Here is a 27,504-nt window from a genome sequence, read left to right as displayed (position 1 = left end):
CTCTTCCGCAGCCATCACCCATTCTGCAGCCTTCCTGCACTCTGCATATGCTCAGAGAACTCTGCCACAACGACGCACTCAACCTTTCTCTCCTCCCTGCAAACTTTCACTCCTCGAGCGATGCGCTCGGCGCTCGGCTGGCAGCCCCTGGCGTCATCGATCTGCTCCCGTTCGGCTTCCCGCCGGACGCGCGGTTATCCGTCCGTCGCGCTTGCGCAGTAGATCTGAAGATGGCGTCCGAGGCCGGCGGTTTGCAGGAGGAGGCGCTGCGGCGAAGGGAGCGGCTGAAGGCGTTGAGGGAGCGCACCGGGGCGGGCAGAAAGGTAAAGAAGGCCGGGAGCCGCCTCAGAGGGCCGGGAGGCGGCTTTGGAGGCTCAGACGGTCTGGGGGAAGGAGGGGGAAAGGCCTATTGTGGGGAACATGCTTGCAGGTGACGTCACTCGCGCATGCGTACTGCCAAACAGGGAACTACAAAGCCCATCCCCGTGGCAGGCCCGTCTTCCTTGTGCTATATCCTCCATTTGCATTCTCTTATTTAGCCCTGGAAAGTACATGGGGCCCGAGGTCAGGGACTACAAAGCCCATCGTCCCCTTACCTGCATTGTAATGGCTAGCAGCGAGGTCTCTAGGTTGTGGATGGTTTTATTTTATTATTATTATTATCATTATAATTATCATTATTATCATTATTAACAATAACAATGTCGATAAAATTAATATTATTATTAATATGTGTTTTTCACAACGGCTGCAGTGATTCGCTTAACAACCATGGCCTGTGAAAGGAGGCGTGATTCACTTAGCAACCGCCTTGCTTAGCAACGGGGACCCTGGTCCCAATGCTGTTTGCAAATTGAGGAATATCTGCAGTTGAGCTAAGTCAAGTGGTGGGTGGATTTCAACTCCCGAAATCCCGCAGCCACTTATTTTTGAAGTGATCTTAACGTTAAGCAAACACCGCAGTTGTTAAACAAATCCATGGCCTGTAATGGTGTGGTTTTTGGCAGAAAGTGGAAGTACACCTAGTCCTCAGCTTAATAACAGTTCATTCAGTGACCATTCAACGCTGAAAGAAGTGACTTACAACCGTTGCCACATCCCCAGGGTCACGTGATCAAAAATTGGATGCTTGGCAAACTGACTCGTATTTATGACGTTTGCAGTGTCCTGGGGTCATGTGATCCCCTTTTGCAACTTAGTGTCGTAAGTGTGAAGAAGAATCATATGTTGCTTTCTTTTCTGTACCGTTGTAACTTCAAGCAGTCACTAAATGAAGCCGAGGACCACCTGTAAAGCAAACAATGCATTTCAGAGTCAAAATAATAAGATAATCCTTGACTTATAACCACAATTGAGCCTAAAATTTCTGGTGTTAAGCAAGATAGTCGTAGATTTTGCCCTTCCAGTCCCTTGGTGATTGGCCCAAGGTCACCCAGCTGGCTTTTATGCCTAAGGCGGGACTAGAACTCACCCTAGGCCCCTTAATTATGGGGTGATGCAGGGGTTGGTCCTGTCCCCCCTCCTGTTCAACATTTACATGAAGCCGCTGGGAGAGATCATCCGACGGCACGGGATAGGATACCATCAATATGCGGACGATACTCAATTGTATCTGTCCGCCCTGTGCCAACTCAGTGAAGCAGTTGACGTGATGTGCCAGTGCCTGGAGGATGTGAGGGTCTGGATGGGGGTGAACAGACTGGCTCTCAATCCAGACAAGACCGAGTGGCTTGTGTTTTTCCCTCCCACAAATTGGCCAGCTATTCCATCCCTCAGGCTGGGGGGTGAAATTATACGCCCCTCAGACAGGGTTCGCAATTTGGGAGTCCTCCTGGACCCACAGCTGACTTTAGATCACCATTTGTCGGCTGTGACCAGGGGGGCATTTGCCCAGGTCCGCCTGGTGCACCAATTGCGTCCCTATCTGAACCGGGAGGATCTTACAACAGTCACTCGTGACCTCAAGACTGGACTACTGCAATGCGCTCTACATGGGGCAGCCCTTGAAGAGTGTTTGGAGACTCCAGTTGGTCCAGAATGCAGCCACGCGAGCGATTGTGGGTGCACCCCGGTACACCCACGTTACACCTATCCTCCGCGAGCTGCACTGGCTGCCTATTGGTCTCCGGATACGCTTCAGGGTGCTAGTTATTACTTATAAAGCCCTTCATGGTATTGGACCTGGGTACTTGAGAGACCGCCTTCTGCCGATTACCTCCTACAGACCCATTCGATCCCACAGATTAGGCCTCCTCCGTATTCCATCTGCCAGCCAATGTCGGCTGGCGACTACTCGGAGGAGGGCCTTTTCTGTGGCTGCCCCGGCCCTTTGGAACGAACTCCCCATGGAGATTCGGACCCTCTCCACCCTTCAGGCCTTACGGACGGCAGTGAAGACCTGGCTGTCCCAGCAAGCCTGGGGTTGAGTTCCCCCCCTACTCGAATTTGCTGTGTCTGTTGTGCTTTTAAATTGTTTGTATTGTCTGTTTGTCTTTGTCTTACTTTTGTAAATTTCCCCTCCCTTGTCTTTGTTCAGCCGCCCTGAGTCCCCTCGGGGAATAGGGTGGCCTACAAATTGAATAAAATCCAAAATCCAAATCCAATCACCGTCCCCTGGTGATTGGCCTGGAGTCACTCAGCCATCTTTCAGGTGTAAAGTGGGATTTGAACTCACCATCTCCCCCTTTCTAGCCTGCTGCCTTAACCACTACACCAAACTGCCTCCCTCTTTTTCTTCAACCACAGTTTGTAAGTTATGTTATCCCTTAAGAAGTGGAACCACCTTAATTTCTTCCCGATCAGCAATGTCGTGTTTTCCCTTTGCTGTGAAGCATAGCAGGTGCATTCGTTTTAAGTTCTAGAAGGCTTGTGAGCTTGTGGAAGTGAGCTACACTCACAACAAACCCCTGCATGGATGCCTGAAGGCTTCTTCTCTTCACAGGAAGAGGCACTCGAACAATCCCATGAAAAGTGCGTGATTTCGTTTTGTCTCAAGCCCCCTCAGAAAGAGATTCATCTCTCTCTGGAAATTGCAGCTGGCAATAAAATGGGAGTTTAGAACGCCTGCTAGCTATATAATCTCGTTTTTCCTCTCTGTTTCTTGGTATGTACAGGTAGTCCTCAACTTACGACCACAGTTGAGCCCAAACTTCCCATTGCTAAGCACGACAGTCTTTAAGTGGGTTTTACCCAGTTTTAAAGCCTTTCTTGCTTCAGTTGTTAAGCGAATCCCTGAGGTCGTTAAGCGAATCTGGCCTCCCCATTGACTTGTCAGAAGGCCACAAAAGGGGGATCACACGACCACCAGGGACATTGCAACCGTCATAAGTAAGTCAGCTGCCGAGCACCTGAATTTTGGGCATGCTGTACGTGTGAAAACACCGTTTTTCAATGCTGTTGTAAGTTTGAACTGTCACTAAATGAGCTTGTTGTAAGTCAAGGACTACTTGTAATCTCATTTTCCTCTGTTTCTTGATATGCTGCTTTGACCATTGCTCCTTTAGCACATTCTTCTTGTGGCTCAGACTGGCTGAAAACGTTGCTTGAAAGGAGGGATTGGGGCTTCTGGACTTTTTCAAAAACATTAATACGTCTCTTAAAATAGCCTGGGTTATAAATATATAACTGGACTGAAGTTGACACATTTTGGTGGCTGGTTCCAAAATCCTGGGTAATTCCTAGTCAAGTTTCAGTTCTGTTATTTTCAAAAAAAGTTTATGCAGATGTTTGGATTTCACCTAGCAGAAAACGCCTGCATATAAACCTTGGCCAACGCATGAAACACCGTGGAAAGTTTTCAAAATGGTATTCTCAGAATTCAGTGGCTGCTGCTTCTGAGTAAATTTATCTTTAAAACTCCGAGATCCAGTTTGGTCTGCTGGTTCAGGCGCTAGAATTAATAGGGGAGGGTGAGTTCTAGTCCCGCCTTAGGCATGAAAGGCAGCTGGGGGGCTTTGGGCCTCTGTCTCGGCCCCTCCCACCACAGAGGGTTATTGATTTGGGGGAAATAAGAGGCGGAAGGTGTGTTGGATACGTTGCTGGTTTCTAAAAATAACAAAAGGCCGGATATGAATCATATTTAATTATTTAAATTCATTCTGAAGTCAAGTATAAACTGTTGACCTGAATTCAGAACAGGACTCTTCCTGTGTGTATTGGATATTTATCTTGCACAGCAGGAACTCCTCCACTTACAACCATTCATTTAGCGACTGCTTGAAGTCACAGCAGCAATAATTACAACCAGTCCTCACACTTACGTCTCGCAGCATGATGAGGTGGCAGCGTCCCACATCACCCCCTTTTGCAGCTTTCTTTTAACCAAAGGTAACGGAGGTGCCTGGTTCGGTTCACAACCGTGTGACCGACTGAACAACTCTGGGTCCCCTGGACAAGAAAGGTCGCAAAAGTGGGGCAGGATTGACCCGATAGCTGTCTCGCTTTGCAGCAAATTTGGGGCTCCATTATGGCCATAAGCCGAGAGTATCAGCCGTGCCTTGAAACCACAATTTAAGTCTGGAGGGCAGAAGAACCGTGGGAGTGATTACTTAATGTGGGTGCCCAATATCTAACTAAACAATTTCCAGAGGGGGGTGGGCCTGAGTTTCCCACACAGCTGAGGATTCTGGGCCCCACATCTGGAATTGCTCCACGTTGGCAGCTTTGGCTGCGAGATACACGATAAAAGCTCTTTTCTAAATCCGATTCTGACTGATTGGATTAGATTAGATTAAAGTTAGGCTTTATCCTCTTTTCAGCCACGTGACAACACACACACACACACACACACACAAACACACACACACACCAATCTTCCCCAGCCTGATATCTTCTGCAAGTAGTCCTTGAGTTATACCAAGAGAATTGAGCACAAAATTTCTCCCACTAAGTGAGGCGGTTGTTAAGTCCCTTTTGATAACCTTCCTTGCCGCGGTTGTTAAGCGAATCCCTGCCGTTCTTAAGTTATCCACATGGCTGTTAAGCGAATTCGGCTTCCCCATTGGCTTTGCTTGTCAGGAGATTCCCAAAAGGGATCATGTGACCCCGGGGACACTGCGCCCATCGTAAATACGAGCCAGTTGCCAAGCGTCTGAATTTTTGATCACGTGACCATGGACGTTGGTGCGATGCTTGTGAGAGAGAAAAAAAACTTTTAAGTCCCTTTCCCCCCCCCCCCAGTGCTCTTGTAACTTCGAACGGTCACTAAATGAACTGTTGTAAGTCGAGGGCCAATTGTACGTGTTTTATAGCCGCATCCCTTTGCTTCCCGCCTCCTCTATGCTCTGGAATTCTGGGGATTGTAGTTCCGACACAATCTGGAACTGGAGAACCTTAGCCCGTTTCCTCTGAGGAGGGCCAGCCAAAGAAATTTGCACGTTTTTTCACACTGGTGGGAAATTCCCATGGCAATGGAGTAGGCTGGTGGTTCCTTCTGCAGAGTCACAAAAAGCCCCCAGAAGCCCCTTCCTTTAGTCCTGCAAGTGACGCTCCGGCAATTTCATCTCCAAAAATACACCGAAGAGAAAAATCTAAATTTAATTTCAAATCTCATTTCAATCTGTGTGTCCCCCCCCCCCCCCGGTGGTTACTGCTTGTGGCAGTCTCTGTTTCCTAGAATCATAGGGTTGGAAGAGACCTTGGAGGTCATCTAGTCCAGCCCCCTGCTGAAGGAGGAGACTTTATACCATCCCAGACGGATTCCAAACTCTTTTTTTAAAAAAATGAGTTTTTTATTTTTATCCTCTCATATATAGCAATAGCAATAGCAGACTTATATACCGCTTCATAGGGCTTTCAGCCCTCTCTAAGCGGTTTACAGAGAGTCAGCATTATTGCCCCCACAGTCTGGGTCCTCATTTCACCCACCTCGGAATGATGAAAGGCTGAGCCGGTGAGATTTGAACAGCCGAACTGCAGAACTGCAGTCAGCTGAAGTAGCCTGCACTGCTGCATTTAACCACTGCGCCACCTCGGTTCTGTTAACTATATATATATATAGTTAACAAGTATACATTCACATGTTTATTGTTCTTGTTTATCTTTATCACTTTTGCCTATCTAATTTTCCACATAAAGGGTTGAGTTATACATTCTGGTTGCTTTGTTTACCCTCCCATACACACCTATTTTGCATTGTCACCATCCTATTTTTTTTCTTTTCTTTTCACTCTCCCTCCCGTCACTACTTCATTCCTCCTCTCCTTACCCTTTCTTCCCTTTCTTCTCTCCTAACTCCTCTCTGCCTGATTCCAAACTCTTCTTGAAAACCTCCAACGATGGTTTATCCCGCTTTCATATTTTTCTAGAAGTATCTCAAGGTGGAAACTATATCTAATATTCCTTCTCCCTCCCTATTTTCCCCATAACAGTCACCTTCTGAGTTGGGTTGGGCTGAGAAGGGAGGAAAACCTGGTGATTTTCCTACCTAAGGTGGGATTAGAACTCACTGTCTCCCAATGATTGGCCCAGCTTGTTTTCATGTCTAAAATGGGGCGAGAACTTCCCGTATACTGGTGATTGACCCAAAGTCACCCAGTTGGTCTTCATGTCTAGTATGGCACCCAGAACTCACTGTCTCCTGGTGATTGGCCCAAAATTATCCAGCCATCTCATGTCTGTGGATCTATAATTCACTGTCTCCTGGTGATTGGTCCAAAGTCACCCAGTGGTCTCATGTCCAAGGTGGGTCTAGAATTCAATGTCTCCTGGTGATTGGTCCAAAGTCACCCAGTGGTCTCATGTCCAAGGTGGGTCTAGAATTCGATGTCTCCTGGCGATTGGCCCAAAATTACCCAACTGATTTTCATGTCTAAGATGGGTCTAGAATTCACTGTCTCCTGGTGATTGGCCCAAAGTCTCCCAGCTGCCTCTCATGCCTAAGGCAGGACTAGAACTCACAGTTCCTAGCCTGATGTCTTACAGAAGCTAGATTTCTGCTACGTATTTTGCAATCCATCAACCAGGACTCCTGCCTCCTCCTAATTTAAAAAACTTCGAAGGTCTGCTAAAGGAAAAAGAAAATGCAGCTTGGGGGCAAAATAAGGCTGATTTATTTACAAAATATACTTCTACAGGGCCGAAGTGAGCCCAGAGGAACCTTAATTTCCCTTCCTGGTTTCTTGCGACAACAAAATATAACACACACACACCCAACCTCTCCAATGGATTTGCACAGACCTTTCCAAGGTGACTTTTTAATTTTCCACCTTGGGTCACCGACCTCAGGAGCGATCCTGCTTGGCCAGGATTGAGCCCCCTCTGGTCTAACCGTTCCGCTTCTCCCTTTTCAAAAATAAGACCCACCTTTTCGCTCTCAAGCGGAAGGTGGAGGAAGGTTTTGGGTTCAGCCTAGGAGACCTGACAACAAGTCTTGAAAACTTGCAGTTGTATTTTTAAACCGGTCGGCGCCAGCCCGGGTGGGTGGGTGGGTGGGGGCTCGGTATAAATAACCGAAAGTGAAGGGAGGATTAATTGTGCATAAACCCAAGAGCAGAGACCTGGTAGCTTTAAACACAAGGGTTTACAAGTGCTTGGAAAATTAATGGCATGCAGAGCCACATTCCCTCCGGCCTCCCGGCGGGCCTGTTTTTGCCCCCTTAAAATTTAACTTCTTGGTTTTGGAAGTTGCCCTGTGTAAGAAGCTTCATGGAAGTGGCAAATGTAAAGGGAGAAACATTTTGTCCGAGAGAGGCGTACAGGTAGCCCTTGAGTTCACTTAGTGACCATTCGAAGTGACAACGGCACTGGAAAGAGCGACTCGCGACCGTTTTTCTCCACCTAACACTTAACAACCGTCGCAGCTTCCCTGTGGTCACGTGATCAAAATTTGGACGTTTTGGCAACTGACTCGTATTTATGACGGTTGCCAAAGTGTCCCCGGGAGTCCCTTGATTTGCAGCCTCCTGGCAAGCAAAGTCCACGGGGAAGCCCGGGTTCACTTAACAACCCCGTGACAAACTGAAGGACTCGCTTAACAACGGCGGCAGAAAAGATGGTAAAGTGGTGCCAAGCTCGCCTAACAACTGTCTCGGTTAGGGACAGCAGTTCTGGTCTCCATGGTGACCCTAAGTCAAGCATTCCCTGTATGGGAGATGTTTAATTATAATTTTTTTTAAAAAAAGGTTTGCAGCTGAGCAAGCAAACTTTTGCCCTCTGGAAGAAAGTGGGCTAATGATCAACTACTACAGGGGGAAAACAATTCACTTACGGCTCTTGTCTTTCCACTCAAGATGTTGTAACGTTTCAATTAACGCATGCAAAAAGCATGCCACATTGGCGTGGTGGGACTCGAAACGAAGGTGTTCCCCATGTGCCCCTGAGGTCTAACACAGCAGATCTGCAGGTGAATTTTGGCGGTGAAAGTAGAATTTTGCCACTCTCTTCTCCCACCCCCATCCTCCCGGGGCCGCCTGCAAAAAGTTGTTTGCTGTTAGGAATAGTTATTATTATTATTATTTTTTAAATCTTCCGGGTGGTGGGGGAGCCTAACAACTTGCACCAAGCGAATGAGGCTTTTTATGCTGGCAACAGGGGTGAAAATGCAGGAAATAGGACACAAACCAAGAGGTTGTGCTTTTAACACAAAAGTTGATAGGAGCCCCTCGGCTTTCCTCGGGGTGAGTTGCATCTCGGCCTGGGATGGAGGAATCATTCCTTTTGATATCCGTTCAGGTTCAGCTTGAAAAGTGTGTATATGTGTGTGGGGGTGGGTGGGGTATACACACACACACACACACACACACATCGAGATGTAACTCAAAAGGTCCTTCCGTCTTTTTCGCAATGCTTGAAAATCGAGGAAACTTGCAAAAAAAAACAAACTCCTTTTTCCTATCCGTACAGGTGCCCCAAGCACTCCTCGGATTAGCGGCCATACTGGAGCTCCAAATTTCCGTGGCTAACCGAGACAGTTGTTAAATGAGTTCTGACCCACCCACCCCGTTTTTGTCACCTTTCTTGACACAGTTGTTAAGTGAATTGCTGCGGCGGTTCCATGAGTCCCACGGTTTTTAAGTGAATCTGTCCATCCCCCCGCCCCAATATTTGGCTTGGCGGAAGGTCCCAAAAGGGGATCATGTGCCCCTCCCCTCAAACACTGTGACCGTCATAAATAGGAGTCAGCTGCCAAGCGTCTGTATTTTGATCACAGGACCAGGGGGACTCGGCAACGATTGTAAGTGTGAAAACCTGGACATGCCAGTTTTGCCACGGTAACATCAGTCGCTAAACGAAAGGTGGTAAATCAAGGACTGCGTGTAGTTGCTTCCTCAGTGCTTGGACAGAGGGGAGGGGAGAGGTGGGTGTAACAACCGGCTCTTCTCAACCCCCCTGATCTCTCAGCCCAACTCCCCATCCCACCCCCCCATCAAGTGAGGGGCAGCCCTTCCAGTGACCTTGTGGTATCCGTGATGGTTCTGGCCTTCCTTATCTCTGTCCCTGATGGCCGCCTGGCTTTCATCTGGGGGCCTCTCGGGAAGAAAGGATCGGGTTTCATGGGTGTTCAGGAGGGCCCCCTCTTTCCATTAAGCATTAATAAATTAATTCTTTCTCTCCCCCCCCTAATTACGTTTGCTATTTGTGTTATTTGTATTTGTTGTATGGATTGCACCAGTGGGCTAAAACCAATTTCGTTGTATTTATTTTGTACAATGACAATAAAGGCTATACTGTATGGCCCCTTTGGTGGAGAGATCGGTCAGAGGAGGGGAGGAAAGGAAGAGAAGATGGAAGGGAGGGAGGAAGGAAAGGAGGGAAGGAGGGTGGAGAAGGGGAGGGAAAGAGGACGGAGGGGAGGAAGGAAGGAAAAGGGAGGAAGGAGGAAAGGAAGGGAGGGAGGAAGAGAAAAAGGATGGAAATATAGGATGGAAAGACAGGAGGAAAGGAAAAGGAAGGGAGGGAAGAAGAGAAAAAGGAAACAAAAGGATGGAAAGGTAGTATGGAAAGACGGGAAGGAAGGAAAGGGGAGGAGATGAAAGGAAGAAAGGAATGATAGGAAGGAAAGATAGGATGTAAAGACAAGGAAGGAAGGAAAAAGGAGGAAGAAGGGAAGGTGGAAGGCATGGGAGAGAAGGCAAGACAAAAAAAAGAGGATGGATAGATAGATGGTCAGGGGGTTGGAGTAGATGATCTCTAAGGCTCCTTCCAATTCTGTCACAGGTATTTATGAGAGTTGCGGCGTCCCGAGGTCACACGATCCCCTTTTTGCGCCCTTGTGGCAAGGATAGTCATAGTGACCATGTTACCCACTTAACGACTGCAGGGATTCGCTGAACAACTGCGGCGAGAAAGGTGGTCAAACCTTTCCCTTACCCACCACCGCCTAGCTTAGCAGCAGACCTTTGGAGGCTCCGGTGTGGTCGTAATTCGAGGACTACCCATATCCTGTTAATTCTCTTCTTTTTCCTTCTCTCTCTCTCTCTCTCTCTCCTTCCTTCTCTCCCCAGCAAAACGAGAGCGAGGCGCCGCAGGTGAAGCTGCTGAAAGGCAACAGCCAGGAGGGGGAGGAGGAGGAGGAAGGAGCCCCCAAGCACAAGTGAGTCTCTGCTTATTCTCCCCGTCACCCGGGGGGGGGGGACGGGTGGGTGGGTGCGGGGAGGAAAAACAGATCAGGAAAGTTGGACCAGGACAACAAGAGTTCATAGAGATATAAGCCCTGGCAGCCCTCCGTATCTTCCTGCAAGTCTCTCTTTGTGTTTGGAAACACCCAACTGGAATTTAAACAAAAAAAATTTTTAAACAGTCCCTTTCTTCTCATGGAGCCCCGTCCTGTATTTTGGAAGTTTCAGTTGTGTTTGAAAACACAGATTAAAAATTATTTTTATTTTATTTTAAAAAAAAATCGTCTTTAAAAAGTCCATCACAGTGGCTCAGCTTTGAACCCAGTTAAATGTGGAATTTTTGACAAAATTGTCTGTGAAAAGTCTCTTCCTTCTTACTGAATCAGGAGCACTTTCATTCCTTTATTTCTTCCTTTCCTCCTTCTTCCTTTCTTCTTTCCCTCCCTCCCCTCCTTCCCTCCTTCCTTCCTTCCTTCCTTCCTTCCTTCCTTCCTTCCTTTCTTGCTTCCTTCCTTCCCTCCTTCTTCCTTCCTTCCCTCCTTCCACCTTCGCTCCCTTTCTTCCTCCCTCCCTTCTTTCCCTTCCTTCCTTCCTTCCTTCCTTCCTTCCTTCCTTCCTTCCTTCCTTCCTTCCCTCCTTCTTCCCTCCCTCCACCTTCCCTCCCTCCCTTCTTTCCCTTCCTTCCTTCTCCTGACCAGCCTCTCCCCCAAATCCGTGCTATTCCTACCTACTTTCCTGGGAACGTTATGTATTTTATTTATTTTACTAGTAATATTGATTAGGAATCACGGAGAAGCTCCTGCCATTCATCTCTTTAAACCCAGGGGATGGGCTATTAATTTGGGGGGGGGAGGGGCAGAGAACCTGTGACCTTTGTAGACAGCCGAACCAAAAGGGCTGCGGAGGTGCATAGAGACACACATAGATGTGCACAGTGTACACAGGTGAGCAAAAAAAAAAATAGCAGTCACCTTCAAAGCAAAAGTGACACCGTTTTGGATAACACAAAAGGCTTTGAAATTTAACTCTGCTGTTGGATTTTCCTAGGTAGATGTCCGGTTGGTTTGGTAAGCAGAGTTGCAGGCAGTCGTAACCTGGGGGGGGTCTGTTTTGCAAAGGGAGGGAAACTATTTTTTCCTGAAATATATTTATCAGAACAGAACAGAACAACTGAAGGGTTGGAAGGAACCTTTGAGGACTTCTAGCTCATGCGGGAAACGCTATCCCATTTCAGACAGTGGGTCGTCCAATCTCTTCTGAAAAACTTCCAGTGGTTGGAGTATTGAATTTTTTTGTATGTGTGTTTGTGTGTGTTTTATTTTTCTTGTTTTCTTTCTCTACGCACAGTTGCATAGGAGGAGTCCTCAACTTACAACTGTTCATTTAGTGACTTCGTTATTACAGCGGTCGCTGCCCAATTTTGCAACCTATTGCCGGGGTCTCTAGGCAAGGACTGCAGTGGTTAAGTGAACCCAGCGTCCCCCCCCCCCATTGTTAGTTGGAAGCCAGCTGGAGACGGGGGGGGGGTGGGGCAGATGGTGATCAGATACAGGTGGTCCTCAACATACGACCACAACTGGCGAGCAGAATTTCTGTTGCTAGGCACAGTGGTTGTTAGGTGAGCTGCACACGGTTTTACAACCGAACAATCAGTTGAGCTGACTGTGAAGTTGTTAAGTGAATTGCATGGTCATTAAGTGAATCAGAATTTCTCCCCATTGGCTTTGCTCGCTGGAAAGATTCTTGGAAGCCTGAAGATCGCGTGACAATGGGAAGCAGCAAACGCAGCTTCGGTGCATTCCATTGCCCCCATTGATCACAGGTCAGAATAAGAGCTGGAAGGGACCTTGGAGGTCATCTAGTCCGGCCCCCTGCTCAAGCAGGAGACCCTTTACTATTTCAAACAAGTGGCTGTCCAGTCCCCTTTTAAAAGCCTCCAGTGTTGGGGCATTCACAACTTCTGGAGGCAACTTCTGTTCCACTGATTGTTCTAACTGTCAGGAAATTTTTCCTCAGCTCTAAGTTGCTTCTCGATTTAGTTTCCACCCATTGCTTCTTGTTCTACCCTCAGGTGCCTTGGAGAATAGCTTGACCCCCAAATCTTCTTTGTGGCAACCCCTGGGATATTGGAAGACTGCTATCATGTCTCCCCTGGTCCTTTTTTTCATTAAACTTGACATACCCAGTTCCTGCAACCGTTCTTCATATGTTTTAGCCTCTAGTCCCCTAATCATCTTAAAAGCTTGCTCCCTCCCTTTCTCTTTTCTTCCTTCCTTCCTTCCTTCCTTCCTTCCTTCCTTCCTTCCTTCCTTCCTTCCTTCCTCCCTTCCCTCCCTCCCTCCCTCCCTCCCTCCCTCCTTCTTTCCTTCCTTCCTTCCTTCCTTCCTTCCTTCCTTCCATCTTTCCCTCCCTCCTTCCTTCCCCCTTCCTTCCCTCCTGCCTCCCTCCCACTTTTTTTCCATCTTTTTTGGTAATGTTGGTCACCAAAACTGGATGCAGCATTCCAGGTGTGCCCTTACTAAAGCTTTACAAAGCGGTACTACCAATACTTTGCATGAAGGTCATAAGTGTGGAAAAGCGGTCACAAGTCCGTCCCCCCCCCCCCAGTGCCATTGTCAACTTCGAAGGGTGGCTAAATGAGTAAGCCGAGGACTGCCTCTGTTTGGGACTCTCTCCGTGGCTCTTTTAGCCCCATGTCGGGCGCTCTGTCTGTGAACAGGCGCGTCCACGGGTTTAAGAAGAACCCCAGGTGGTCTTAATGAGACTGCACTCTAGACACAGCTGGTCCTCGACTTAGCATCCTTTCACTTAGTGACCAAAGTTACAACAGCCCTGAAAAAAAGGGGATTTAGATCTCTTTTTCACACTTACGACCGTTCCAGCATCCCTGTGCTCTGGTGATCAAAATTCAGGCGCTTGGCAACTGGCTCATCCTTGCGGCTGTTGCAGTGTCCTGGGGTTGGGTCATCCCCCCCTTTGCCGCTGTCTGCCAAGCGGAGTCAATGGGGAGAAGCCGGATTCACTTAACGACCGTGCTACTGACAAGTGCCGTAATTCACTTAACCACTTGTGGCAAGAAAGGTTGGTAAAATGCGGCAAAACTCGCTTAACAACGACTCACAGCAACGGAAAGTTGGGGGCTCCATGGTGGCCATAAGTCAAGGATTAAGCTGTATCTGGTAGGCAGCTGAACTAAACCCTGATTTAATCTCAGGGCTATAGAGCCGCGGTGGCGCAGTGGTTAAATGCAGCACTGCAGGCTACTTCAGCTGACTGCAGTTCAGCGGTTCAAATCTCACCGGCTCAGGGTTGACTCAGCCTTCCATCCTTCCCAGGTGGGTAAAATGAGGACCCGGATTGTTGTTGAGGGCAATATGCTGACTCTGTAAACCGCTTAGAGAGGGCTGGAAGCCCTATGAAGCGGTATATAAGTCTAACTGCTATTGCTATTGCTAATCTCTGTTTGCCCATCGGTCAAACCAGCCTTCCTCACTGCTGCTCTTGAAAGGTTTAAATTTAGGCCATGTAGTAAATTTAGAATTTGCACATCCAAGTTGTGGAGGAGGGGGGGCCTGTTCCAAGCTGCATGTGTGATTTTTGGCTGGGAACGCTCCACCGATTCCCCCCCCCCCATGGGAAACAATAAACATTTCTTTTGTCCCCAGTCTAGAGGTCACAGAGAGCCTTTGGAGAGGGAAATAAAATCAGTTTTTAAGGATTCAATGACCAAATCTGTTTTAGGAATTACTATTAAATCCTCAGCCTTTTTCTCTTAAAGCAGTGGTTCCCAAACTTGGCAACTTTAAGACTTGTGGACTTCAACTCCCAGAATTCTCCAGCCAGCAGAGCTCTGCTGGCTGGAGAATTCTGGGAGTTGAAGTCCACAAGTCTTAAAGTTGCCAAGTTTGGGAACCACTGTCTTAAAGTATACTCACTCCCCTAGATGAGAAAGACTACAGAAAATCCTCAGATTCTGACCACAAGTAAGTTGTTTTTCAGGGCTACGACCTTTTTTTTGCCACAGTTGTCGAGCAAATCACTGCAGTTTTTAAGTTAAAACAGCCTGATATCTTTTAATGTGTTCACTGGTGGAGTTCCTGTTTTTAAGGGATATAAAGTTAAAATGTTAAGTTGAAATAAAAGAGCCAGTTAAGTTGGGGTTAAGTTGCTGGCTTAGAAACCAGAAGACGGTGAATTCTGGTCCCACCTTAGGAACGAAAGCTGGGTGACTTTGGGCCAATCACCAGGAGATGGTGAGTTCTAGTCCCGCCTCAGGCATGAAAGCCCACTGGGTGACTTTGGGCCAATTGCCAGGAGATGGTGAGTTCTAGTCCTGCCTTAGGAATGAAAGCCAGTTTGGGCCAATTGCCAGGAGACAGTGAGTTCTAGTCCTGCCTTAGCCATTAAAACTGTCTGGGTGACTTTAGGCCAGTGCCTCTCTCTTAACCCAGCCCACCTCACAGGGTTGTCGTTTGGGGAAATAGGAGGAAGGAATATTAGCAAGAGCAATAGTGCCTTAGACTTATATACCGCTTCACAATGCTTTTACAACCCTCTCTAAGCTGTTTACAGAGGCAGCCTCTTGGCCCCAACAATCTGGCTCCTCATTTTACCCATCTCAGAAGGATGAGTCAACCTTCAGCTGCTCAGGATCAAACTGCTGGCAGTGGGCAGAATTAGCCTGCAATACTGCATTCTAACCACTGGGAGGGAAGGAAGGACTAGCACTTATATGCCGCTTTACAATCTTTTCCAGCCCTCTCTAAGCAGTTTACAGAATCAGCACATTTGCCCCCAACAGCCTGGATCCTCATTTTACCCATCTTGGAAGGACGGAAGGCTGAGTCAACCTTGGGCCTGTCAGGATCGAACTGCTGGCAGTGGGAAGAGTTTGCCTGCAATACTGCATTCTAACCACTGCACCACCACGGCTCTTAGCTGCTATTACCTACCTTCACTGCCTTGAATTCTTTATAAAGTAATCTAAAGAGAAAAGTCTTACAAATAATAATATGGTGAAATGTTCTATTGCTGACTATTTTTTTTGTTGTTGTTTAGCAGTGTTAACTAATACGGCCAACCTCATTTTAATTGTTTCAAAGAAATGAAAACAGCAACTTTTACTGTTTCTTTGGCATCGACCGACTTTTTAAAAAACTGATTGTTATCCTATCCGAACTGTTCCTAGCTGAGTCTTCTTTCTCCTGGCCCCGGGCTTGAGCCTCTTCAAATCCCGATTCTAAACGGAGATAATTTTTATTTTTAGTTCTGTTTCTGTTTGTTGCTATTGGCCGCTTCACGTTTTTCTTAATTTGGTGGTGGTGGTGGTGGGGAGGTGAATAACCGTTTGGCATAACGTTCGCTCCAGACTCTGCTTAGCTGTTCCACATTCCTCATCTTTCAAGGGCTATTCAGGCCTCTGTTTATCAACCTTCCAAGCTCTTTAAAAAAATAATAATAAGAAAAATAAGCCCCATGCTTGCAATCTGGAGAACATTCCAGCCTTACCTCTCTTAGTCTCCAGATAAGGGGGGGAAAACGAAGGACCAGAATTGTTCTATTTTTTCTAATTTCCTCAGCAAACTGCCTGTGTGTGTAGGCCGTCCCATTGCCTTAAATGCTGTGAGTCTCGATGTAGAGGCGCTGGGAGAAGTGCAAAGAAGAGCAGCTAAGACGATTAAAAGCCTTGGAGGCCAATGTTCCCCCTAAAACTGCGCGCCTGCGCGGCCGCGCACCTAACAAGAAAACACCGCGCAGAAGTTTCAAACTGCAGCGCAGTGTTTCTTTAAATGTGACTGAAAATATCCCCCCCCCTCCCTCCCTTCTCTCTCTGCACCGAATTCTCTCCTCCATCGTGATTGGTGGAATCAAGGAAGACTCTGCCCGGAGACAAATGATGCTGCAGAAGGGAGAATTCCCATTGGTCCTAGAGAGCTTCGTTGGTTCCTGGGAAAACGGGATTCATTAGTTGTAGCCTGCGTTTCTCTGCGCATCCGGGGTTTCTCAGGCATTGCGTTGTCTGAAGCCCCGTTCTGGACTGGGCGCTCTTTCTGCGATCCCTTCGCTTTGCGGAGAGAGGGAAGACGCGTGGAGTTGGACTGCCTGAGCCAAAGGGATCCACGGGATCTTGAGACTTGATTTTTGAGCAGTACCAATCCTTTCCACTCTTTCCTTTCCCTTTCTGTCCTTCTTCTATCTTCCTTTCCTTTTCCTTTCCTTTCTCTTTTCCTTTCTTTTCCATTTTCTTTCTCTTTTCCTTTCCTTTTCCTTTCCTTCTTTTCCATTTCTTTTCCTTTTTCCTTTCCTTTTCTTTCCCCTTTCCTTTCCCTCTCCCTCCCCTTCCATTCTTCCTGGGGGTCTGAGGGAGTGGGAGGGGATCCTTTTCCTCCAACAACTGCTCTGATGGCAAGTGTTAGGTAAGATCCCTGTTGGGAAGAGTGAGTGCGTTCAGAGAAGCGTTGTGGGAGTTGTGTTGGAGAACACACAAACCAGCACACAGAGACACTGCAGTTTAAATAGGCTTTTGCTTTCATGGAAATAGAGGTATCGGAGTTCATCAAACAGTTCAAGTCATACATGGATAATTCAGTCAGTCATCAGTGTCTTTCAGTTAAGGGATAATCCAAGTAACATAGTCCAGTATCATATAATCAATTCGGCATGCAAAGTTTGCTAGCAGTTGCAAAACTTACAATAGCTCATGGCACTTTCTAACAGCCAGCTTCCAAAACACTCAGATCAGCCCAGCATCTAACAAACAGAGAGCTAACAGTCATTCTGGCTCCCTCTTATGGCCGATTGAGGAGACAGCGACCAATCACATTTTACAGTATGATTTAAAAGAAACAGGTACAGCATTGTTACATGGTTTATATATTGCCATTCCAACCGTTAGATTATATTCCTAACAGCAATTATGGCTAAAAAAAATTCAGGTGCTGAGGCATGAAAATGTGCTGCTCAAACACTATATTTTTCTGCGCACGCTGAAAAAAAAAATTAGAGGGAACATTGTATGGAGACTAAAACGTGTAAAACGACTGCAGGATTTGGGTTCGGCTAAGAAAAAAAGGGACTCCAACACTGGAAGTCTTTAAGAAGAAATCATCCCAAAGGGGCTTTTTTTTTTTTTTAAGAGGCAACTGGACTTATTAGTTTTTCTTTGAAGATGTTTTGCTTCTCATCCAAGAAGCTTCTTCGGCTCTGACTGGATGGTGGAGGGGAAAAAAAAGGGATTTATACTCCTTGCAGACAAAGCTGGTCATTTGCATCCTTTTAGGGAGCCATTGGGAACTTGGAGGTTTGTCCTCGGTGTCACCTGAGCAGTGCAAAATAGTGCAGATCTGTACATTGGGGAAACAAAACAGCCACTTCACAAACGCGTGGCCCATCGTAGGGGAACAAACCCATCGGGATAAGATTCTGTATGGGAGATGTTTAATTATATATATATATATATATATATATATTTTAAAAAAAGGTTTGCAGCTGAGCAAGCAAACTTTTGCCCTCTGGAAGAAAGTGGGCTAATGATCAACTACTACAGGGGGGGGGGGGGAATTCACTTACGGCTCTTGTCTTTCCGCTCAAGATGTTGTAACGTTTCAATTAACGCATGCAAAAAGCGTGCCACATTGGCGTGGTGGGACTCGAAACGAAGGTGTTCCCCATGTGCCCCTGAGGTCTAGGCTGCCTTTGGCGGTTAACACAGCAGATCTGCAGGTGAATTTTGGCAGAGAAAGTAGAATTTTGCCACTCTCTTCTCCTCCCCCCCCCCTCTCCCGGGGCCGCCTGCAAAAAGTTGGTTGCTGTTAGGAATAGTTATTTTTTTTAATCTTCCGGGTGGTGGGGGAGCCTAACAACTTGCACCAAGCGAATGAGGCTTTTTTATGCTGGCAACAGGGGTGAAAATGCAGGAAATAGGACACACACCCAAGAGGTTGTGCTTTTAACACAAAAGTTGATAGGAGCCCCTCGGCTTTCCTCGGGGTGAGTTGCATCTCGGCCCGGGATGGAGGAATCATTCCTTTTGATATCGGGATAAGATCCAGCTCTTCCACCTGCATTTAAAAGACAAAGGCTGCTCTTTTGAAGACAGCATAGTCGACATTTTGGACTGTAAAAGTAGAGAGAAAGTGCCTTTTTCTGGCTTATTTTTTTAAAAAAGATGTATTTAGTCAAGTAGGTGATAATCAAATAGGATCCTGCATTAAGCGATTGGATTTCAGCAAAGGCCAGATACAGATTCAGAGAAAAACATGGCAGTAAATGTAGTTATTTATTACTGTTTGTTTTCAACTCCTGTTTCTTTGCTCTGGAATCGGCATTATATGTTATTCAAGATGATCAGCCTTGTAGGCATAAAAATTTTACACTGAGAAATGGACTCTTAGGAACTCTGTCTCTATAAAGTAAGAGCCGAGGTGGCGCAGTGGTTAAATGCAGCAATGCAGGCTACTTCAGCTGACTGAGAGGGCCTCTGGTTTTAAAGGATGGTGGGAAATGGAAGGATTTATATTCCTTGCAGACAAAGCTGGTGATTTGCATCCTTTTAGAGAGTCGTTGAGGCCGCTTGGAGGTCCATCTGTGTCCTCAGGGTCACCTGAGTGGTGCAAATGGGGTGTGGAGCCGTCTTGGAACTGATCGAAAGGACTGTGTTGCAAGGAATATAAATCCTTCCATTCTCCACCACCCAGTCAGAGCAGAAGAAGCCTCTTGAAAAAGCACCTTTGGGACAGCCATGACCTGGATGGCAGAGAATCTCCACCAACATTAAGAAGAGACTGGACAGCCACTTGTCTAGGGTCTCCTGCCAGAGCAGGGGGTTGGACTGGATGGCCTCCAAGGTCCCTCCCAGCTCTATTTCCATGTATATTTTGCAAGTCCTTCTGGCCAGGAAGGGCTGTTTGGAAGCTGCAGGAGAGCAGAAGGGAAGGGCGACGTCTCCACCTAGTGCACAATGTGAGGATTGCAACTCCCGGAGTCCTTCAGGATTGGGCGGCCTATAAATTCATTAAATCTAATCTAAATCTTTTGCAGATTAACTCAGCCAGCTCTCTCCCTCTCGTGCAAGGGTCCCTTCCGTGCATGCGTCAGATGGGTTTTTTACTCCCCTATAAACTGTCTGGAATTGGGTGGAAGTCATTTATATTTTTATTTCAATCTGTATTTTTTTTGTTTTATTCAGAAGCTTGAAATGTAAAATTCCAGAAAAAGTAAACAAGCCAAAAAAAAAAAAAAAAGAACTAGACAAGGACGTTAAAAAAGATGTGAATTAGAAAATCCTCAAATTATAACAAGTCCTTAAATTACAACCATTAATTTAGTGACTGTTTGAAGTTACAACAGCACAGAAAAAAGGGACTTAGGACCGTTTTTCACACTTAACGACTGTTTGCCCATCCCCATGGTCAAAATTTAGATGCTTGTCAACTGGCTCGTATTTATGACGGTTGCGGTGTGCCAGCATCATGCAATCTCCTTTTACAAACTTAGGACCGTTTTTCACACTTAACGATCGTTGCCGCATCCCCATGGTCAAAATTTAGATGCTTGTCAATTGGCTCGTATTTATGACGGTTGCAGTGTGTGTCATGCAATCCCCTTTTACAAACTTCCAACAAGCAAAGTCAATGAAGAAGCCAGATTCATTTAACGACCATGTGCCTAATTTAACAGCTACAGTGATTCACTTAACAATTGTGAGGGGGAAAGGCTGTAAAACGCGGTAAAACGCAGAAGAAATATTTCCCTTAGCAACAGGAATTTTGGGCTCAATTGTCGTAAGCCGAGGACTTACCAGTAGGGTTGGTGACAAAGCAAGGATTGGGGAGTCCTCAACTTACGACAGCAATTGGGACCAGATTGTCCATCCCTAAGTAATGCGGTTCTAAAGCGCAACTGCATTGTTTAGTGACTGAAATCCCTGCAGTTTCAGCTGCCGGCATTAATTGAATCCCACAACCGAGTCATTGGGGAAGCCAGTGGGAAGCTGCAAGTCCAACTGGGCAGAATTGCTTCAAATGCAGCAGTGCAGCTTCGTTGGTAGAGGGGGCCTGTTTCTCTTTCATAATGGTCTTTCTTTTCTTCCTTCTCTTTTTAGGGAGCTGAAGTTGCGGAATTACATCCCGGAAGATGTGGAGCTGAAGGAAAGGGTGGTGCCCAATGCCAAGCCAGCTTCAGGTAGCTCAGTAGGAGGGGACCGGTCAGTCTGCCTTGTCCAGGCCTGTCCGGAAATAGCCCACCAGGAAGCTAGCAAAGAGGGCATTATGTCATCTCTTTGTCCTTCTCTTTCTTTTTCTCCTCCTCCTTTTCTCCTTGTCTATCTTCTCCTTCTCTTCCTCCATCTCCCTTCCTATCCTCTTCCTCCTATATCCTCTTCTCTTGTTTATCTTCTCCTTTTGCGTTTTTTATTTCTCCTTCTCAGCCTCCTTCTCCTTTTTCATCTCCGCCATTCTCCTTTCCCTCCTTTCCTCCCTTTCTCATGCATATCCTCCCCTTCTCCCTCCCTCCCTCCCTCCTCTTCCACCTTCCCCTTTCCTTACCAGAAAAAAAAATGGATGCCCTCTTTTCAGTCTTAAGGCCAAGGTAGTTGACACCTGCGAGGTCTCTCTTATTTCTATCACTTATTCTAGCTTTAGTCCTGTCATCCTTATTAAAAGGCTTTTTCTTTCTATCCTATCTAATTTCTAATCTACCCAAAAAAGAAAAGAGAGACACACAGAGAGAGAAGAAAATATTCAGAACAGCAACAAAAAAGGAATTATCTATCCATCATCTCTTGCCCGCTTCAGTACTTTAATTGCTATCCTTTTTTAAACTTGCCTCTCAAATTCCTCTCTTGGCTCTTTATTTCTGTCAGAATCTGGTTTTTTTGGCTATTCAATCTAAGCATTTCTCCCACCTCTATCCCTCTTCCACTCTCTAGTTCTCAAATGTTCTGCCCAGGTCCCTCTCTCCCTTTCAAAGATATCTTCCAACTCTCTTAATACATTTCCCCTGGTTTAATTCATTAATCACTGTTATTTCCATTGCTGTGTCTCCTCTTTTCCTTCTTCCTTTGTTTCTTCTTCAGGCTCCTCCTGATCTTTACTCATCATCCCTCAGATGGCATTTTCCATTTTCTCCCCATCATCTCCTTAAAATCTTTTCTCCACGGTGTCTTTTGTGCTTTGAAAGAGCAATGCCATCTCTTTCAAAATTCCACCCGTTTCTTCCTTGTAAGGTATCTTGTTTTATTTTTTTAAAAAAATTCAAGTTTTAGTCCAGCAGTCCAAGAACTATTTATTCAGTCCTTAAGCTGCCCTTCAAGGAGTGCACTAGTCTCAGTTCTTTTGTATCCCATGGAGAAACCGTCATTTCCATTTGAATAAACCCAAAAGTTATCCAAAGCCTCTTTTCATCCCCTTTACAAGTTCAACCTTCTAACATTCCTTTCAGAGGTCTTTATCTGGCTCTCCAGTAGTCGTAGGATAGTTAAAAATAATCCGATGGATATTTTCACAATTCTTCACTTAGGTCTTCCCAGGTTGTACGTTTCCCTTTCGTCAGCAGGTGGCACTCTTAGCTTAGGTTTCGGTATTGCCACTAATCAAGTGTTCCTTTAGTTATAGAACGATTGTGAAAGCAGAATAAGTTTTATAAGTAAATAGTTCCAGCATTTTAAAATGCCTTCCTAGTACCACTTCTCCCAACTTTAGAGTCCAATTTTTCTGTGTCTTTCAAAATTTATTATTTTTCTCTCCCACGTCCCTCACTTCTGGTCTGATTAAATTCTCAGAATGCTCGGAAGCTCCTTTTACAGATAGTTCTCAGCAAATAGTTGTAAATTGGAGTTAAATTTAAAGAAAATCCTCCCAGATCCAGCCACTGTTCACTGCTTTGCTCCAGCATTAGTCTTAGATGGTCATCGGTTGTCACAGCTTTGTGGTAGCCATCTTTGGCTGCCTCTTCTTCTTGCCGTGGCTGAGAGGGAAAGTGAACCCCGGGGTTCCAGGAGAGCTGCGACTCTCCTCGACCTCACAGGGTGCCCCTCTTTGCTTCACCACCCCTCCAGAGTGGCTTTGGTCCCTCACGGAGCCCACAAACGGGAAGAATTCAGCACAGGTGACGGAGCCACGTTCTCCTGTGTCTGAAAGGCGCCGCAACGTCAACCGGGAGTCCCAGGAGACGGCCGCCTTGATTCAGGTAGGTCTCTAGGGGGACAAGCCTGATTGGGCCTTCCGTTCGGGAGGTCCTCTCGGCACCCCAAAGGACAAGGGGTGTCTAGCGCTGTCATCCCCCTTCCTTCCCCATCCCTCACGACGGTTTCTCCCTCTCTCTAGTGGAAGACAAAGTGAAGGAACAGCTGGAGGCAGCTAAACCGGAACTGATCATCGAAGAAGTGGTAAGGCCAGTAATGTCATTTTACTGAAAAGCGGCTCTTAGAAAGGAGAGGGGGGCTTTCCCCGTTAACCTCTCCCCCCTTTTTTTTCATTCCTTATAGGACCTGGCAAATCTTGCCCCAAGGAAGCCTGACTGGTGAGTAGGAACGTTTATCTCCATGAGAGCAGAGGCAAAAGTTGCTTTTTGAAACCTTCCCAATCAGGGGCGTGCAGTCAGAAGAGGCAGGGCCTCACCAGTGTCATCATGAAAAGAAAAGAAAAAATGTAAAAGGAAAAAGGCGGAGGTAGTTGCTGCCAGAGTCGCAGTGGATGACTCTGCTTAGTGCTTAACTGCAGGAGGAGGCGAGAGAACCAGCTGCCTCCTCTAGACTATCGTTATGATCACTCGAGCAGAGTTAAGCAAGGGTTAAAAGGCGAAAAATTCCTTATGCAAAGGAGGCACGTGGTTCTCTCGCCTCCTCCTGCTCTGGCAGCAGCAACTCTTGCCTTTTTCCTTTTACATTTTTTTACATTTTCATCATGGCGGACAAGAGGAGAGTTGAAATCCTCTGTGGCGCAGCTGGAAAAGCTATGTGGGTTGGACGGAGGGAGAGGGGAAGAATTCAAAATCATTGTAATTTGTAAGTAATTTTTTATTGTGAGTAATTTGTGTATGTGTGTGTGCCCGTGTGTTTCTTTCTTCACTTCACTCAAACAAACTCTCAATTTGAGAGAGAGTTTGTTTGAGAAGAGACCGAAGGGGCAGAGGCAGGGAGGGCAGCCTTGTTTGAGAAGAGAGGGGCAGCCCTCTCCCTCCCACCGGGAGCCCCGTCTTGCTCCCCTCTCCCTTTCCTCCTCCTCCTCTCCCCTTTCTTTGCCGGCTGCTGCCTTGCCCCCCCTCGCCTCCTCCGTCCCCGCCGCTGTGTCCGACAGGCATCTCGCGTTTATGGCGGACATAAAAGCGAGATGCCTGTCGGACACAGCGGCGGGGACGTTGCTTCTCGCCGCTGCTGCGTTCTGGCCTCACCAACCATAATCCTCACCGCACGTCACTGTCCCCAATTGCCTCAGTTTGCTGTGGGGCAGTTGTGCCCTTTGTGTGCATTTGAAGGTTCAGCTATATTGATTTATTGCTGAACGCCTGTGCACAGGAATCCTTCAACTAAACCGATTCATTGCTGAACGCCTGTGCGCAGGAATCCTTCAACTAAACTGATTCATTGCTGAACGCCTGTGCGCAGGAATCCTTCAACTAAACCGATTCATTGCTGAACGCCTGTGCGCAGGAATCCTTCAACTAAACCGATTCATTGCTGAACGCCTGTGCGCAGGAATCCTTCAACTAAGCCGATTCATTGCTGAACGCCTGTGCACGGGAATTCTTTCCCCTACTATTCAGCACCTGCTAGGAGAGATAAGGGCATTATCTAAGGGAGGGCAAAGGCATTCAAAGAGGGTTAGGCGTATTCCTTTTGTGGCTGTGTAAGTGATTCTAGGCTGGTCTCCCTTTTCACTCCGCCCCCCCCCCCTCACCGGTTCTTCCCACCACTCTTCTCCAATTATAGGATATGGGCTATTCCTAGGATCGTAGCTCTGTGCTAAATTGGCATTTAGGGAGCGGATAGCTGATAGGGAATAGAGTGGGTGAAGGGACCTTGGAAATCTTGTACCCTCACGCCGGAGTTTTGATTAACTTCATTTCTTTTCCTGTCTTGTTCCCCAGGGACCTGAAGCGGGATGTTGCCAAAAAGCTGGAAAAATTGGAAAAACGGACCCAGAGGGCCATCGCCGAGCTGATCCGTGAGTATGGCCTGCGGGACAGAAATGTATTAGTGTCCAAGTCATTTCTCATTCTCCCACCCCGAAAGTCCCAAAGGTGTTTTTTCAAGAGCCTTTCTTGTTTTTCCTTTGAAGAAGCTTTGCTTCTCATCCAAGAAGCTTCTTCGGCTCTGACTGGATGGTGGAGGGGGAAAAAAAGGGATTAATACTCTTTGCGGACAAAGCTGGTCATTTGCATCCTTTTAGGGAGCCATTGGGAATTTGGAGGTTTATCCTCGGTGTCACCTGAGCAGTGCAAAGTAGTGCAGATCTGTACATTGGGGAAACACTACATCCGCTTCATAAACGCGTGGCCCATCGTAGGGGAACAAACCCATCGGGATAAGATTCAGCACTTCCACCTGCGTTTAAAAGACAAAGGCTGCTCTTTTGAAGATAACAAAGTCCACATTTTGGACAGAGAGGGCCTCTGGTGTGGAAGAGGGTTCAAAGAGGTCATCTGTGTCAAAATTGAACCCTCTCAACAAAGGAGGGGGGGGGTATACGACATCACCTGTCTCCTGTCTACAACACAGGAGTCCTTTCGGCACTTCCAAGAAGGCCCCGCACCCATTTAAAACCACCCAGGGGACCCTGAGGACACAGAGGGGCCTCCAAGTGGCCTCAACGACCCTCTAAAAGGATGCAAATCACCAGCTTTGTCCGCAAGGAATATCAATCCTTCCGTTCCCAGTCAGAGCTGAAGAAACTTCTTGGATGAGAAGCGAAACATTTTCAAAGAAAAACCAGAAAGTCCAGTTTCCTCCTGAAAAAAAAGCACTTTTGGGACAACCGGGACCCGGAAGACTTGAGAATCTCCACAGCCAACCCCCCCCCTCCCACCCACCCCCAAAGCCAATTATGCGAATGATCTGAGCCGATTCGCTGAGGGACACACCGTGGTTCGAATTCTACGTCCGACCAGCCTTCCTTCCCATCCAACGTTGGCATCCGTTCCTCCTTTACCCTTTTCCGAGTCTTTGGATATTTCTACCTCGTGATATAGATAGTCCTCGACTTACGGCGGTAACGGAGCCTGCCCATTATGGTCGTCGTAAAGCAGGACACCAAGTGACCAGCCCCGTTGTTGTTGTTTTTTTTTACCTTTTGTTGCAGCAAAGACTGCTGTCATAACACAAACAGCGCAGTATATGACATGTGTTTTTGGAAAAATGTTGGTTTTCGGTGAAATCGTCATAAACCGAGATCTCGTGTTGCAAACAGCCACAAATGTGGGTTAATGAAGGGCCCAAATTGTGTCCACATGGGTATGATGAGAAGATTGTGGCTATCAGAACTTCGGTTCAGGAAGTCCTCGGCCTATGACCACAATCTAGCCCAACATTTCTACTGCTAAGCGAGACGGTTGTTAAATGGGTCTCTTCCCCCCCCCCTTCCCATTTTAGGAACTTTCCACCGTTGTTGAGTGATTCGACTTAAACTTAAGTTCATGCAGTTGTAGTCCCCCGGTTGTTAAGTGAATCATGGACTTCGCTTGTCAGAAGGTCGCAAAATGGGGTCACCTGATCCCTGGACCGTCGTAAATACGAGCCAGGTGCCAAAGGGTCTGAAATTTTGATCGGGCGACCCTGGGGGACGCTGCGGTGGTCACGAGCGTGAAAAATGGTCATGAGTCAAAACGTTTTCGATGCCGTTGTCGCTTCCAGCGGTCAGTAAATGAACTGTTGTAAGTCGAGGACTACCTTTATCAGGGAACTTGTGGCTGGTTGTCCGGCTCTTTCGATAAGGAGTGAAGCTCTTGATGGGAAATGGGGGGGGGGTTTCTTGGATGCACCGAAGCCCCCCCCCCCCCCTCAAGGAAGGCCCACCTGCCTTGAGGGCCCCTTCTGTGGTCCCAGGAGGCCCCTCCGCTTGACCCTCCCCTTCTCTCCTCGCAGGAGAACGCCTGAGGGGCCAGGAGGAAGAGCTGGCCTCCGCCGTAGATTCGGCCAAGCAGGAGGACAGCGACTCGGATTGAGGCTCTTTCCAGAGAGGGAAATCCCTGAGGGTCCATCCTCTTTTTCCTCAGAGAATCCTGGAGACCCACACAAGTGCCACATGAACACGATTGCAAAGCAAACGTCCTAGAAGACTTTCTCTAATATTATTATTGTTTGTTTGTTTGTTTGTTTATTGAATATTTATAGGCCGCCCTTTTCCCTGAGGGGACTCAGGGCGGCTTACAACAATAGGGGAAGGGAGTGCAAGACAAGACATAAAAGAAAAAACGTGAGTAAAAAAAATTAACCATAAAACACAACATTCACAACATTAGCCCAAAACCATCGAATAGGGAGAAGAGAGGGGATACTTGAGTCTCTCGGCTTGGCTGCTACCTCTCTTTCCTCTTGGGCCCTACAATGATTGGTCCATTGTAGACAGGAAACCCATCGTCCATTCCCAGTTCTCGCAGGGTTTCGGCGTTCGATTCACTCCATACTTGGTTTCACATGTAGAACGATTTTTCTCAAGTGTGGATTGGTCATCCGTGCCCCGTTGCTCGCAATGTTTTTATTCCGTCAATGCAATGCACTCTTTGGAGGAAGGGGGGGGGAGAGAAAGGGGGGGGATAATAAGCTAGACCTCATGGGTACAATATATTACATAAAGGGACGTGGTGCCTCAGTAGCAAAGACGCTAAGCTTGTCGATCAGAAAGGTCGGCAGTTTGGCGGTGGGGACCCCTAGCAGAGCGCCGTGTAACGGAGTGAGCTCCCGTTACTTGTCCCAGCTTCTGCCAACCTCGAATGCAGACAAATCACACCGGTG

At 47.1% G+C, this 27,504-nt stretch overlaps 1 protein-coding gene across 1 annotated transcript; it reads left to right on the top strand.

The window, feature by feature from the left end:
- The first annotated feature begins 230 nt into the window (after positions 1-230).
- Positions 231-27,252, top strand: CCDC12 (coiled-coil domain containing 12). The gene is made up of 7 exons (XM_087712231.1): positions 231-323; positions 10,443-10,531; positions 20,659-20,738; positions 22,880-22,941; positions 23,041-23,075; positions 24,642-24,718; positions 26,635-27,252. The coding sequence occupies exons 1-7, from the start codon at positions 231-233 to the stop codon at positions 26,712-26,714; spliced, it is 516 nt and encodes a 171-aa protein (XP_087568357.1). The 3' UTR covers positions 26,715-27,252.
- The last annotated feature ends 252 nt before the right edge of the window (positions 27,253-27,504 follow it).

Source organism: Thamnophis sirtalis, unplaced genomic scaffold (assembly GCF_051295495.1).
Source record: "Thamnophis sirtalis isolate CommonGarterSnake01/CBP01778 unplaced genomic scaffold, rThaSir2_p1.2 scaffold_4, whole genome shotgun sequence".
Classification (NCBI taxonomy): Eukaryota; Metazoa; Chordata; class Lepidosauria; order Squamata; family Natricidae; genus Thamnophis; species Thamnophis sirtalis.
The sequence above is the reverse complement of the archived record's forward strand: the minus strand, read 5'-3'. Positions and strand labels throughout refer to the sequence as shown.

Bases quoted from the DNA above. Each gene is read 5' to 3' on its own strand.
- CCDC12 (XM_087712231.1), top strand. From the start codon at position 231: ATGGCGTCCGAGGCCGGCGGTTTGCAGGAGGAGGCGCTGCGGCGAAGG. The intron at 324-10,442 runs GTAAAGAAGGCC...TTCTCTCCCCAG, and splicing joins GCACCGGGGCGGGCAGAAAG to CAAAACGAGAGCGAGGCGCC. The intron at 10,532-20,658 runs GTGAGTCTCTGC...TTCTCTTTTTAG, and splicing joins GAAGGAGCCCCCAAGCACAA to GGAGCTGAAGTTGCGGAATT.